The sequence below is a fragment of the Solanum stenotomum genome, unplaced genomic scaffold, assembly GCF_019186545.1.
Source record: "Solanum stenotomum isolate F172 unplaced genomic scaffold, ASM1918654v1 scaffold798, whole genome shotgun sequence".
Lineage (NCBI taxonomy): Eukaryota > Viridiplantae > Streptophyta > Magnoliopsida > Solanales > Solanaceae > Solanum > Solanum stenotomum.
Window position 1 is genome coordinate 56,265 of NW_026036956.1, and position 16,701 is coordinate 72,965.

Here is a 16,701-nt window from a genome sequence, read left to right on the forward strand (position 1 = left end):
TAAAATAAAATAAAATAAAAAATTACGTAACTCCATCTTTGGTTTCCTTTTTTTACTTCATTTTTGAATTTTTTTGAAGATGATAGTTATCCAAATCAATATCCAAACGGATAAGTTTTTGAAATTTGAGTGATTAATTTTAATTTTAAATTTTAATTTCAAAAGATAAATAACTAATTTTATTCCTACAAAATAGTTAACCACATAACACACATTTAAATAACAAAAATCATTCTTAACTACACCATTTACATCTTCCCAAAAATTGTACTCATTTCAGAATTCTTATTCTCTTAAGCATGGTAACATTTTTTGCTTTTCAAGTTTGCTTTTATGATTAGTTCATGAGTATGAAGAGAAGATCATTTGGTTTAAAAGAGTTCAGAAATAGATTGATATTTCTTTTAAGATAAGTTCATAGTTTTTCATATCAATGAAAATGAGTATGTTTAATTTTGTTTAAGATAAAAAAGGAGTATGTGTTACGTTATACTATTAATCAATAGGCTTATTTAAATTTTGAAGGAATTATGTTTAGCTTTTGTTTTATTGCAAGTATGTTGCCGGTTGATATAGATACTACTCTACTTCTTAGATCCATGATATAATAACATGAATTGATCTGAATTTTGAAATATATACAATATGTATATATGTAGAAATATGACTTTGTTCTCTTTCTCTGTTTCTTTGCAGGGAAAATAATTTGCAAGAAAGTGATAATTTTTTGTATAGTTTAAACTACCAAGCAAGATAAGATAAGAAAACACTATGTTAGGAGCCTCTGGATGATATTGCAAGCTGTTACAATGAATAGAGGTAGAGGAGTGGCGGCATTACTCATTAGTCGAGGGCCTTCATGGGTTATTCCCAATCTCATATATATCAATGGTTAACAATCAATTTCACTCTATAACAATTACCATCTCAATCTGAAAAGAGGTTAAAATCTAAATATATTAACAACAATAATAACCTACTTTGCAATGATTCAAAACTATTCTTAAAATAAATGAATTTTTAAATACAAGACTTGTTTTTGTGAAATTATATCAAAATATTTCTAACTACACATTATCGTTCTATGTCGGAGTCCTAAAACTTGAAACAATAAATCAATGTATGTTTAGGACTTCTCTACTTTCTTTTTATTTTTGGAATTTATAAAAAAACTATATCAACTATTTAAACTATAAAATAAATTTATTATATTTATATAATTTCTGTATACAAACAGTTGCTAAAAATTTCAAAATATGAAAAATCGGAATAACTGAAAATTGTGCCATACTTTTCTACTTATAGTTATTTTTATTTGATACTTCTTTTTTCTTTTAAAAATTTCATAAAGTCGAAGTATTTTAAGTTGTAAATCGAAAATCCAAAAACGAAATTTAACAAATGAAAATAAAACACTTATGATACCACTAAAAAATTAAATCTCACTTTTTAAAACTCTATTTTATATCAAAAGAGAAATTACTTTTTTATAACTATTGCAAGGTCAATTTTATCTCCCAGAAGGGTTAAATTGATTTATTAATCTTTAAACGAGATATATTTTTAATGTTATTCAGTTAGTTACTTTTTTTTTATTAGTTATGTCAATTTATAATTTGTGTAAATATAATTATTTTTAAAAAAGTATACGAATTTTGTTAGTAGATTTAAATGATAAAAAAAAAATCCTACAATCTAATGGTAGTTTAAAACAAACGAAAATTTTACTAGAAAAAATTAACTATATTGTATTAAAGGAAAATAATAGACCAAAATATTAAAATATTGAATAAAAATCATATAAAATTCAAATTCAAATTTTATTTATCCATATAAAATATTTAATTGTTATTGCACAAAATATAAAAATAATTATCAACAAAATTGAAATATCTTAGATCAATATTGAATTGAATATTAAAATAATTCCAAACAATAACTGAAAGTAGTATTTAAATTTTAAAAATAAAACAAGCCTAAATTTGTGCCATACTTTCCTACTCATATTTATTTTCATTTGAATACTTCTTTTTCCTTTAAAAAATTTCATAATTCAAAGTATTTTATATGGATAAATCGAAAATCCAAAAAAAGAAATACTTCTGTTTTTGCATAAAAATTCATAATTCAAAGTATTTTAATTTGTAAATTGAAAAATAAAACATTACAAACTCAAAATTAAAGAATTTCACTGAAAAATTAAATCACACTTTTCTTAAATCTATTTTATAGGAAATTAGCAAGTACTTCAATATAACAATTACAAGGTCAATTCTATTTCCCATGGGGTTAAANAATTACCAAAATGACCTTTCGGGTCATTACAGTCAATTCTATTTCCCATGGGGTTAAATTGATTTATTTATTTTTAAATTGAGATATATATTTTTAGTGTTATTGTAGTTACTTATTTTTATTAGTTGGGTGAGTCTAAATTTGATACATTAGTTTTATTGTAGTTACTTATTTTGTGAAGCTTTTTTCTCTTGAATTATGGAGGTTTAATTTATTATATTTAGATTACATGTATAATGTACCAATTATTCATGTAATCTACGTAGTACAATTATTTTTCATAGTTATAGAATCTTATAATATATATAAGATTATTATTTGTTGATAAAATGAAAAAAATCTCAAAATCAAGTGCTCGGTTATTATTTGTTGATAATGCTAAAGAACTTCTCAAATTTGTCTCTATTTCTTCGATTGCAATGGTAATAGAAAATTAACATTATATTACTATTGTCAAATTTAGACAATGAACTAAGCTTATATGTTGATTTAGTTACACAAATATTCTATTATAGCATTATCAAGTTGCAAATTAACATTCTCTCAACAATATTATCTTTATAATAAATCAAAATTTAAAATTATCAATAAATCAATATTTATGATTACACATATCAATTAACCGCTCAACGCGCGGGTACGTATACTAGTTATTTAATAATAGAAAAGAGAAAATCATGGATAAAATATTTTTTTAAAAAGGAACGTATCACTTAAAATTCTCATCAGTTACAATTTCAAAAGTAATTGATTGTATTTATTCCAATATTAATGAATCATGATATGTGTATTTGTATTCATTGTGGTTTTCATGTTTGGATTTGTAAAATGACATTTGTATTTCTTTAGTAGTTTGTATTCATTCGAATAGGTATACCAAATTTATTTGTAGTTATTAAGAAACATATTTGCATCCATATACTTAAAACTCGTGTTCATTCAGAAAAGATACAACATTGATTTGTAAATTTTTCAAAAACGTATATTCTTTCTTAAAATTCCAACAAAATTTGTATTCCAGTCATCAAAAACGTACAAATTTACAATCACAATTTGTATTTAAAAAATATATATTTCTTATCTGTTATGTATTCCAAAAATATATTATATTCAAAGTTTAATTTATAGAACATCTACTAAATCATATTCCAAATTACTTTATATTCCAAGCATCCAACATATAAAAAAAAGTCAACAACTATTTTTTAATTTTGAAATATGACTGATGATTCTGTACTTGCATTTCCTTTGGGTCCTTCTGCATGTGAGAAAGATGCAAAAATACTTCAATTCCTTGAAAAGATAACTAGAATTGTTGATGTCGTCCAACAAAGTGTCTTAGATGAGATATTGATCCGAAACTCCCAAATTGAATACCTCAGTGACTGTCTAACCTTTAAATCGAATAATCAGATAGTAACTTATGAAGATCTTTAGATTCAAAATACAAAATACGATCCAAATCCATTTTCGAATCACTTTTTCAATAGCCATTTTCGAATCACTTCTAAACAAATTAAAGAATCACCAGTTAATGAATATCTGATCGTTTTTGTATTTCACCGGCAATCTCAAAGTTCAACGAAATCAATCCAATTCACTTTGAAATCTCAATCGATTATTTCAAAATTTTATTCCCTAATAGAAACAATCGCAAATCAGTTGGATTCACTTTGACAAAGGTTGAAAATCTTGTGAATGATATCTGAGATTTCTTAGAAAAATGGAGGAATTTGATTTAGAAAAGGCAAGGTTTAAGTTAGTTGAGGATATGGAATAATGGAAGAAATTGTGAGAGAGAGAAAAAGAGAAAGGATAGACTTTGAGTAAAAAATTTAGAGAGAGAAAAGTGGTAATGGGGTCTTTGTTTTTAACTTTCACACGTAATGAAGTAACAAAATGGGGCAAATTTGAGAAATAAAAGGAAGGTAAATGAATTATATTAGGATACACTTTCTTTGCTAAAATATTGACATTTTGACATTTTTAATAATTATTTTAAAGTGTAGATGTTTTTAATAATTATGTCAGAGATTTTGACTAGTTAGCTAACTTATCCATTAAAGTAATGACCAAATGAATTTAAATTGTAGCCAAATTGAATTTATTTAGTAAATTTGGCTAGTAATTAAATAGGACGAATTAATATAAATTAATTAATGAGCTTCTTACTCTTAACGAAATAAAATAATTAACTTAATTATAAATAAAATAAAATAATTTAAAATATAAACTATTATATAACTAAACTAGTTAACCAAATATTTAACAAAATCTTTTTGAGACGGTTTTCGAATATTCATAAACTATACTAATTATATACAAAATTATATAAAACATATATATTACTTAAAAATTATAAACTAAATAAAATAATTTAAAATATAAACTATTATATAACTAAACTAATTAACCAAATATTTAACAAAATCTTTTTGAGATGGTTTTCGAATATTCATAAACTATACTAATTATATACAAAATTATATAAAACATATATATTAGTTAAAAATTTTAAAAATGATAAAACTAACTAAAAGTAACTTGAAAATATTTTGAACTTTATAAAAACTAATTATTTCAAATCGTTTGGAATTTAAGAAGTTCAGTGATTAATCTATATTGTGGAGGTCCAAAATTAGGTGTCAACAATCATCAACTTTATCAGTTACGCCAATGGATTGATTTAATTCCTCAATTTCTATCAGCATGTGTTTGGAGCCACCAAATAGCAAGATTTATTTATGTTCACTAGTTGACCAGAGATGTGTTCATAGTCCTTGAAGGTGTTTAGCATAAGAGCTAGAGAGTTGCTTATTACCTGAGAAAAAAGAACAGTATAAGTTAGTAACTGTGGCACTACTTTTCATCACACAATTCTAGAGAATATGAAAGCAAGACTATTTACAAAGAATTAAGCACACAATAAATAAAGCAAGACTTGGTTGACTTGCCATGTCTTTGGCTGATTAGAGGAATTTTTTGCCACCATATTTGACAATTATGATTGAGATGTGAAAGACTTGGTTGAATGGAAAAATCTCCTAAAAAGAGATCTTATTGCTATTCAAAGTCTCAAAACCACAGGTTACTAGTACTAATATTTGCACTAATGGAGAAAGCCTTCACTATTTTATTCTTAACAATACTCTTGTTGCTTCACTATGTTATGGCCCAAACCAACATTACGACTGATCAATTAGCTCTTCTCTCTTTTAAATCCCAAATTAGTTCTGACCCCTTTCACTTCTTGAATGAAAGTTGGTCTCCTGCTATTTCTGTTTGCCGTTGGGTTGGAGTCATTTGTGGTTCTCGTCACCAGCGAGTGAAGTCGTTAAAGCTTTTCAACTTGGCTCTTACAGGCAGAATTCCCCTTGATTTTGGAAACCTCACATTTCTTGTTTCTCTTGACTTGGGAAGCAACCATTTCCATGGAAATTTGCCTCAAGAAATGGCACATTTGCGTCGGCTTAAGTTTCTTGATTTAAGTTTAAACAGCTTCAGAGGGGAAATTCCTTCTTGGTTTGGGTTTTTACACCAACTTCAAGTTGTAAACCTAAGGAGTAACAGTTTTACTGGTTCCATTCCTCCGTCACTCTCGAACGCCTCAAGGTTGGAGACTTTACAAATATCTGCCAATTTACTTCAAGGAAACATCCCCGAAGAGATTGGCAATCTTCACAACCTGAATTGGTTATCCATAGAAAATAATCATCTTACGGGTTCTATACCATTCACAATATTCAATATTTCTAGAATTGAAGTCATTTCAATTTCATATAATAGCCTATCAGGAGATCTTCCCAATGGTTTATGCAGTGATCTCCCAATACTCAAAGAGCTTATTTATCAATAAACAAGCTTCATGGTCATATGCCTACAAGCTTGTCAAATTGTTCAAATTAGCAAAAACAAAAAGATGTACCCGGTGCTATATAACCAAATGTTGCTAAGGTTTTGTGTATAAATCACTCTCATCTTCACCGAGCAGCTTTGCAATACCAAAGTCACTTAGGTGGGCAACCATATCCTCATCCAACAAGACGTTACTAGACTTTATATCATAGTGAATCACGGGCGAGGAGTATCCATGATGGAGATATTCCAACGCACATGCCACATCTATGATAATGCTTAGTCTCTGGCTGATGTCTAGGAAGTAGTTGTGGGAATACAAATACTTGTCAAGACTTCCATTAGGCATATACTCAAGCACTAAAGCCTTAAAATCAAGGTTGGAACAACTAGTGATGACTTTTACGAGATTCCTATGGTGAAGGCTATGCAAAACTTCACATTCTGTATCAGAACTCTTGAATGCCGCTTCCAGTTGCAGATTGAACACTTTAACTGCAATGGCAGTCCCACTCCTGAGAACGCCTTTGTAAACAGAGCCTTTGTAATCAGAGTACTAATCTGATTAGTTCTGGAAGTTTTGGCTCTGTTTACAAAGGCGTTCTCAGGAGTGGGACTGCCATTGCAGTAAAAGTGTTCAATCTGCAACTGGAAGTGGCATTCAAGAGTTTCGATACAGAATGTGAAGTTTTGCGTAGCCTTCACCATAGGAATCTCGTAAAAGTCATCACTAGTTGTTCCAACCTTGATTTTAAGGCTTTAGTGCTTGAGTATATGCCTAATGGAAGTCTTGATAAGTATTTGTATTCCCACGACTACTTCCTAGACATCAGGCAGAGACTAAGCATTATGATAGATGTGGCATGTTCGTTGGAATATCTCCATCATGGATGCTCCTATCCCGTGATTCATTGTGATATAAAACCTAGTAACGTCTTGCTGGATGAGGATATGGTTGCCCACCTAAGCCACTTTGGTATTTCAAAACTGCTTGGTGAAGATGAGAGTGATTTATACACAAAAACCTTAGCAACATTTGGTTATATTGCACCGGGTACGTCTCTTTGTTTTTGCTAATTTGAACATTGATTTTTCCTCTTATTCTTTTTTTTTTCCAATCAAGAAAGTATACTGCATCTTTAAATGAATTGTTTGACTGTAGAGTATGGATTGGATGGACTGTTGTCAGTAAAATGCGATGTCTATAGTTACGAGATTATGTTGCTGGAAACATTTACTAGGACAAAGCCTAGTGATTTTGAGGGAGATCTTAATTTGAAGCAATGGGTGAGTTATTCACTTCCAGAGGCAGTAAAGGATGTTATAGTTGCCAACTTGGTAACACCATTGGATAATCGCTTACAGAAGAAGCTAGATGTTGTTGCATCAATCATGAAAGTTGCATTAGATTGTTGTGCTGAATCTCCAGCAAGAAGGACAAACATGAAAGATGTTGTAGGGATGCTCCAGAAGATCAAGATTCAACTCTTGCACGTTGAGCATGTTCTCTGAATCTCTTGGTCCGAATTGATCAATTGTTTGTTTTATGGAAAGATATTGCTTTTTTTGATTTGTTTTAGCACTTGATTTGTGCATGATTCTCTTTTCAGAAATGCTAGTTGGTTGCAATGAATGTCACTGTTTCCTCTTTATAATCTTTTAAAATATGTACACGGTCAGAATTTATGACATTGTAACCGATTTTGGCCCTCTGTTTTCCTTTAATAATCCAACACCATCAATAATGATTTTATATTTACTTTTAGTCATTAAATATCTTATATAAATGGACATTAAGCAAATGTGTAATCCTTGATCACCATAAGATGAAACAAACTCAAGAGGTATGCCTCTTCTACTTTCATTTTGTTTTGTTATTTGAAGCTTAAAATCCTCTCATTTATCATATTTTATGTCTGATTCATATGTTTGTACTACTTTTATGAAATACACGTACAAAGCACATGTCCAGATACTAGTTAATATATACTACAATTGTTTACTAGGTGTGTTTCAGTGACTTGGCTTTCATACCAGTTTTGCATTAGTTTGAGATTTTCTTTTTTCTTCGAATGAAAAATTGTTTTTGTTGACACCAAATTTTGTCCCTCCTTTCTTCTAATTTATTTCGTTGAGCTTCAATTCGCTATTATTTTCCATTTATCTCCACTGCTATCGTAATTATCTATATTACTCTTAGTTTTTATTATTTTTATGATTATCATCTTTGTATTATCATTTTCACTATTTTAAAATTATATATTTTATTTTCGACATTACTATTATTACTTTATTGTCGTCTTCTTTAAAATAGATTGTCATTAATTTATTTCAAGTTTCTTACTTACTAAACTTTTTTACATAATATAAATTATATTAGTTATAAGTTAGAAGCCCAAAATGATTTAAAAAGAAATGGGAAAAGGCCAACAAATCCAAAACCCAGCAATCGGATTATTTTGGTCCAAGAAACGTTTTAGTCATTCAGCCCATCTACCCATTAATCCAAATAATCAGTCAGCCCATATAATTCATCAATAATCCAAAAATACCCTTCACACCTTCAACCTTAATTCGAAATTCTCAAACAACAGCTCATTCCCACGCCTCTTTTTTTCAGCAAAACAAAAGAGTATCAACCATGAACAGAAGCTGTCCATTCCTTTCTCATGTTTAGTTTTTGTCTCTATGTTTGTTTCCTTATCTCAATCACGTGGAGGACGCATCCATCCAAAAACTCAACGTTTGATTTCAAACGACTCTCTTTGACCATGAATTCAAAAATCAAAGATGAAATCCCGCCCAAATGAAAACCGAAATATTAAAGCCTATTCTATAAATAATTGCTTCTGTTAGCCTTTGAAGAGGGGAGTTTTTGGCTTTGAAATAGGAGAGTTTTGACTTGCAAAATAAATCACGAAAAGACTTGAACACTTCAAAGAACACCATCCTTTTACATTTCAATATCTCCTACTTTACCTTCTGTTTTGTTCGACTTTGTTGGGGGAACGAGCGTAGATTCTGGACCGGCGTCCTAGTTCACTGCCCCACAAACGGTTAGTTTCTCTCAAACTTTAATCTATTATATTTTCTCTTGTTGTTAATGTGATATGAATACTTGGTTTTAAGTAAGAAATCATGGTTCAAGGACTACCTCTTGTTACAAATATTTTATTCTTATGATAGATATATTCTGCCTCTGTAAATACATGTTTATTGAAGTTCATTTTACTTGTCTCTGCTTGAGCATGTTAAACATTAGTTAATAATGTTATTCAGAGGCTCCTAAAAGTGCTATGACCATATCAAAATATACGTCACTCCAAATGACTAAAATCTGATTTTAAGGTTAAAAGTATATTCTGTCCATAACTTGTCTAGTAGAGTAATGTAAAATATGATTATTGCTGTATATTTGTCTTAACATTATGAAAGCAAGAAGCAACATTTGTTATGTATTTACATTAGAATAAAACAAGTTTACACTAACACTAATATGCAAATTTGTACGTTTCCGATATTTCATGAAATGATGCTATTTAAAAATCTCTCTAAACTTGTGTTGATATATCTTATTGTTTCAAGTTCAGTGCACTGCCCTTTTAATTCTGTTTGATAGTGATAATTTCTCTAGATTTGAATTTGTTATTTGAAATTCTATTTTGTGTTGTTTGCCATCTTATGGGTTACATTCTAATGTATTTATTTTGCATCTTCATATTAAAAGCTACTTTCTTTTACTAATTGTCATCTCCTTTTCTTTGTTTGACATGTACACCGGAGTCGAAGAGTCTTACTTTACGACTCGACGTCACTACAAGACTCAAAATTTGCATATACATTTTCATCTGTGTTTCTTGCTCCCTAGAAACTCCATCAAGAAGAAAAACAAGAGAAAGTCACAAGCGCTCAATCGACTTTACTCTTCTTTTAGTTGCTTATTCCTAACTTTCTTTATGTTATTTGCTATGAATACTTGTGTGTTTGTTTTGGTAACTTTGTTTGACATACTTAGAAGTTAAACTGATCTTTGTTAAAAAATAATTTGGAAAACATTTAGTTACTAATGCGGTCAAACTTAGAGTTGAATATATTTCCTAAGTTAGTTTTGAGTCAATCTTGGAGCCTTATATTATTAAAAATAACAATTTGTTTGCAAACTGTAATAAGTCCATAAGGTGTTTTAATTCAATTTGCCATACTCACTTTGATGATATATTTGTTCTCTCAAAAAATAAAGATCTTTTCAACAACAACAAATTTCTTTCAAATATGTAAAACTACTACTTTACGCTTTTAAACACTACTTTATCTTCTTATTTTAAATTAGTCAATTATTTTATCCTTTATCACTTGTTTTGACACTTAGCCTAATTAATTAATTTAAGTTCGGTCTGTTAACCATTTTTAATGGATCTTAAAGGATGCCTAACTGTTGGAATGTATGCGTCCACGACTATCGATGGGTTCAAGTCCTCAACACAGTTACACTAACAGACAGTAAAATAAATATTGAAAGTAACGATTGCACAAGTGTTTTACGTGGAAACCTTCTTGCTCAAGGGAGTAAACCACGACCTGACCTGCCAGGACTTTTCAAAAATTGCTTTCACTAATCTTCTCAAGCAAAAGTAAAAGCCAGTTTACAAAATGAGATTAGCCTGCTAATCTCCACACTAAGCAATATCTCCTATCACTTAGCTGAGCCAGAGCAGATACAACACTACCCACTATACTAACCCTCACGATTAATATAGATTTTTCTAAGCGGATACCACACCGCTCACTAAACCACCACCCTTTGGACGATTTAGATTTTGACTAAGCAACAACAATGTTTCCCACTAAATCACCTAACTCTAGATGACTTAGACTTTTAGAAACCGAAACAAGAACTGAATCCTTTATAGATTAGGATCAGATTTACAATGTAAGCACATGAGACACAAAGCTATAAGTACAACAAAGACTCTTCTTTACTCTATCAAGTCCCTTTGTTGAGTTGAGCAATGTCCTTCCTTGAAGATGGCCTTCTTTCCAAGCTTATGAATTTTGAGAGAAAATTCAAATTTTGTTTGCCAAATCTTGAGTTTGTGTTTTGTTGGAAGAGACTATATTAAAATGAACACAAACTCCTTGGGACCGCCCATTGGCTAAGAGTCTGCCTCTCTGGAAGGACGTGCACCTACCACATCAGAAGTGATAGCTTTTCTGACAGCTGTCTTGTCGTCCTTTCACATCGCAGTCTTGCAGGGACCAGGTCCCTTGCAAACTTCTCTTAGAAGTTCTTGAGAATACGCGTTGGCTCTCACCTTTTGAATGAATGAATTAGTTTGTTGTTTTTCCTTGGATATATTTAGACATGAAAAGTTATTATCCAATGAACAAGCAACCTCGTCGCTTCTGATTGGTGGAGTACTCTGCAGCTTCACCAACTTTCTAAGGCAGACAGCTTTCCAGCTGTACAACACTTTGACCATTGGACGAGTATTCATACTCTGCAGAGGACCAGGTCCATGCACTTGTGAGGAGATCATCAAAACATCAAGGAACATAAGAACTTATCACTAACCCCTCCCTTTAGATTAATTGAACCCTTACCTAGAATCTCATGTTTAGTAGGCCTTACAATGAAGTTTAACTTTAGACAATACCTTTAATCAATTTAGGTGCCCTAATTCACCGTAATTAATTAGGTGGCGATTTCTTGACTTAGTAATTAACTTAGGAAGCACCAAATGTTGTACACTATTTTGACCCGGTTAAAATGGAGTATAACAGTTTTAATGGACAAAAAAAAAAAAAAGTATTAAAACCATACTACATCACTGTTGCATTTAATATTTTGTTTATTACCTCAAATTCAACAAATTTTAACTATCAGAACAAAGTTATTAACATATTCATTTAGCAGGTCAACAAAAAATAAGCAGTCAACAAAATCTGACTCTTTTGGTTAAAAAATTATTGTTTCTAGTATTTGAAAATTCTTATAAATTTCGCGGGGCGGGGCAAAGCGGGTTTATGCAGGACGGGGTGGGGTGGGTTGGAAACAACAAATTGTGCTATGTGGGACGGAGCGGGGCGGGTTAAAATCTTAGTGGATTTATGCGGATTTACCCCGTAACCGCCCCGCACTACCCCGTTGACATCCCTACATGTTTAATGTATTATGCATTTTCGATACTGCAAGATACACCACGAGAATGGCAAGAAGTTGAATTCTAGACGTGCCCACACAAGCAAAACACACATTTGTGTCTAGACTTTAGTATATCGATTCGACTGAACTTAATAACTTTAGTTGAAATTTAATATTTGTATTAAAAATTCACCAAAATGTAAAAAAAATAAATTTAAAATGTGTTAGTTATCAACACTTGATGTCGCTAACCTAGAATTTTGAGGATCAAAAGCCCCAATATTGATTGTACCTTTCAATTGAATTTTACTGTTGAATTCTGCTCTGATGATGTCAATTGCAGGTCGTGTCCTTGGGAATTTGCCAATAATGGTCCATCTGCAGGTCTCTGTGAGGATGCCATGTTCTTCTTTCGTGAAGATGACCAGAGGTTTCTGTGAAAAATTAAAGTTGATTTTTTGGAGGTACAAAAAATATCTTAGATATTTAGTAGGACTTTCTAGAATTTCATAGAGTAAAATGTCTTTGATATTTGTACTTAAGAAAAATATAGATAGTCTAGAGTATTAGATATTTAAGATAGCTATTTGTAGAAACGATTAGAATAGTCTAGATCTTTAGTATCTAGAATCATGAACAACCCAAAAACAAAGACAATTCAAGAGACTTCTTCCATAAACAAAGTTCTCCTTTCTAGTTTCCTCTTCTTTAGGTTGAATCTTTGATTTTAGTGAACGATCTTGGGCTAGCAGAAGGATTTCCCGATTATATTTTTCTTGTGCTATTTTCTACCATTTCCCTTGAACTATTTAACTGATTTTTTGGAGCTTTTTTGATTGTTCAAAGTTTAAGAGGGATGTTTGAATTTTTTTTAGGGAAAATGCATAAGTACCCCCTCAGCCTATGCTCGAAATCCCAGAGACACACCTAACCTTTACTAAGGTCCTATTACCCCCTCGAACTTAATTTATCTATAATATTCTACCCCTTTTAGGCCTACGTGGCACTATCCTTGAAAAAATGTCAACAGGCGCTGGGCCCACAAGATAGTGCCACGTAGGCCAAAAAGGGGTAGAATATTACATATAAAATAAGTTCGGGGGGGTAATAGGACCTTACTAAAGGTTAGGTGTATCTCTGGGATTTTGGGTATAGGTTGGGAGGGTACTTATGCATTTTCCCTTTTTTTTTATATTTGTCCTTTCTCTTAATGAAGTTTGATATTTTTCTAGGAGATAAACTTATAAATTTACATTTACGATTTTACAAAGGACAAAAGTGGAAAGTATTGTTTAAATTATGTCCTTGAATGTTTTTCTTAATAAGTGTGTATTGTTTCACAAATTCAATTTACCCAATAAAAAAACCAAAACCAAACCAATAACCTGATAACCCAAAAGCAATAAACCAATAACACTTTTTCCAGTTTTGGTTTTTGCACACCCTAGATAATATGATATATTTTGAAGATTTTCTAAAAGAAAATTGGATGTAGTAATGTAGCACAACTTTAATGAAAGCAAGACTTGGCATACTTCACAGGTTTTTTTTTGTCCACTTCCTCAACAAAGTGAAAACAACAAGAAGATAAAGGAAAGATATGCTAAAATAATTTAACATATATATATGTAACGAGGATGGCATCACCACATAACTTGAAAAATTTATCTACTTATCTAAAATGAGTGGTTTCAACACTTTGGATATCTAATTGACTACAACATAAAAAAAAGACACATTAATACTGATATGTTTTTCCTTTTCCTTTTAAAAACAGATTCGAAAGAAAAGTCTCCTTATAGTCGTACCATTTTTCCTACAAATATGGAGAAGGCCTTGAGATCTTTTCTCTTAACATTACTCTTGTTGTATCACTATGTTATGCCTACTTCAGCCATGATTATTCGTACCAATGTTTCTACGGATCAATTAACTCTTCTCTCTTTGAAATCCCAAATTAGTTCCAACCCCTTTCATTACTTGGATGAAAGTTGGTTTCTCAATATTTCTGATTGTCATTGGGTAGGAGTCGCTTGTGACTATCGTCACCAGAGAGTGAAGTCCTTGAATCTTTCCAACATGACTCTTACAGGCAAGATTCCCCGTGATTTTGGAAGCCTCACATTCCTTGTTTCTCTTGACTTGAGAAGGAGCAATTTCCATGGAAATTTGCCTCAAGAAATGGTACACTTGCATCGGCTTAAGTTTCTTAAGTTAAGTTTCAACAAATTCATGTAGAGAATAGAAGAAGAAAGGTATAATCGGAAAACCCTTTTATTAGCCCAAGATCGTTAAGTAAGATCGGAAGATTCAACTAAAGAAGAGGAAGCTAGAAAGGAGAACTTGTTTATAGAAGAAGACTCTTTTATTTTGGTTTGTTCTTAGGTTGCTTTTTGGGTTGCTTACAAATGTACAAGACCACCCATATTTATACTTGTTCATGGATGGTTCTAGAAATTCTTCTAGATACTTCTACAAAGAAAATTCTAGCAAACTTTATCTTCTAGATATTTAGATATTTTTTAAGATAATTATCCTAGATATTATCCTATACTATTCTAGAAACATTACTAGAACAATCTATCATATTCCCAAAAAATCAACTTTAACTTTTTCACACTCCCCCTTAAAGTGATTTTTTGAAAATTATCTCACACTTGTCACGGAAGAACTCAAACGAAGCTTTGAGCTATGTCTTGGTGAAAATCTCAATATTTTCTTCTGGACTCCTCTTGCTTCTTCAAATGATAATGATTTTCCGTTATCGAATGGTCCATGTAAATTATCTCCTTGCTGAGTTTCTAAACTCCCCCTTTCTCTTAACTTTTCGACATCACTTTCCTATGAAGTGTCAACACCAACATAGGATCCACTTCCATAATCTCTTATCATCACCTCCATAGATTTGTTGGCAGCCTCAGAGCTTTCAAAAATCATATCGTTTGTCTTTGAGACTTCAATATCAGCTTCTTTCTCTATTTGATCTCTACTTTCTCCATCTGCTTTTAGAATTTTCTCTGAGTCATTAGTTGATCTTGATGTTTCAAATGATTGACAAGATACTTCTGCTTCTAATACATCTCCCCCAAAGCTTTCTTTGTAAAGGTCGCCACTAGCACATGTAGTTTCAGATATTTCCTTTTCAGGATCTTCTTTTATGGTTTCTTCAATAGCAGCNAAGTCATTAGTTGATCTTGATGTTTCAATTGATTGACAAGATACTTCGGCTTCTAATACATCTCCCCCAAAGCTTTCTTTGTAAAGGTCGCCACTAGCACATGTAGTTTCAGATATTTCCTTTTCAGGATCTTCTTTTATGGTTTCTTCAATAGCATCTACCGTATCACCAATGGGAGCATCCTCAAAAGTTTCTTGCTTCATGCCGACAACATCAGTTTCTTGCTTCTCCACGTGATTGACTATATTATATTCTATATCCTCAATCCAGTCTCTTTCAATATTAATGGAAATCATGGCATTTATTGCTCGAGCCTCAGCTACTAAACAATTTCCCCACTCTTTTTCTTCTTCTTCAACAACTTTTTGAGCCATATTGCTCTCCTTGGCTCGGCAATATCTTTTTATGTGCCCTACTTCACCACAACGATAATATCTGAGAGGCTTCTTACCATAATAGTTAGAAGACTCTTCCTTCTCTACAGGTGAGCGTGAACCACCTCAGGATCGAGAGTGTGGCACATCTCTTGTTTTTCCTTTAAAGTTCCTCTTGTTGGCGACAAGAGCATTTTCTTCTCCTTCTTTGACAAGTACACTAGCCAACTACTTGGCTAATAATTCCTGTGACGACAACAAATTTTCAAATTCCTCCAAGGATGGCTGTTGAGCCCATCCTTGAATTGACGTCACAAATGTAATATATTCAGGTTTCAAACCACGAATGGCAATTCTTCTCATTCGTGCTTCAGAAATACGTTCTTCCGGATTTAATAAAGATATCTCAAAACATAAGTTCTTAATCTTCAAAAAAATACTCGACAATAGAAAGGTTACCTTGAGTGATGTTAGCCAATTTTAATTCAAAACGAAAGATAGAGATTTGTCTAATTTTAATTTGATATGAAATTTTAAAAAATAAAGAAGACTTTTAATTTAAGGATATATAGAATATATAAAGATGTCTTTTAACTTTGTGGTCTTAAAGATGTTCCCCCACTCCACCCTTGAAAAAAGATCATTCTATATTAAACTGAATAAAAATAAAAGTACGACAAATAATTGGAAACAAAGGAGTACTTATTACTTCTAGTTTGGACTCTTCAAACATTTATTTGATCAAATCCTTTTTCGTCAACAATTTGAGACTTTTCACAGCTTGAACACTAAGTTGTAGTTTGTGCAAATAGAAAATCATTGAACTTCTTGTCATGTAGATGTTGCTGAAAAAGTAT

General features: G+C 31.2%; 1 protein-coding gene across 1 annotated transcript; it reads left to right on the forward strand.

Moving 5' to 3' along the window:
* The first annotated feature begins 5,464 nt into the window (after positions 1–5,464).
* On the forward strand, positions 5,465–7,662 carry LOC125853048 (receptor kinase-like protein Xa21). The gene is made up of 3 exons (XM_049532724.1): positions 5,465–5,988; positions 6,720–7,204; positions 7,313–7,662. The coding sequence occupies exons 1-3, from the start codon at positions 5,465–5,467 to the stop codon at positions 7,660–7,662; spliced, it is 1,359 nt and encodes a 452-aa protein (XP_049388681.1).
* The last annotated feature ends 9,039 nt before the right edge of the window (positions 7,663–16,701 follow it).

Bases quoted from the DNA above. Each gene is read 5' to 3' on its own strand.
- LOC125853048 (XM_049532724.1), top strand. From the start codon at position 5,465: ATGGCCCAAACCAACATTACGACTGATCAATTAGCTCTTCTCTCTTTT. The intron at 5,989-6,719 runs GTTATCCATAGA...TAATCTGATTAG, and splicing joins AATCTTCACAACCTGAATTG to TTCTGGAAGTTTTGGCTCTG. The intron at 7,205-7,312 runs GTACGTCTCTTT...GTTTGACTGTAG, and splicing joins ATTTGGTTATATTGCACCGG to AGTATGGATTGGATGGACTG.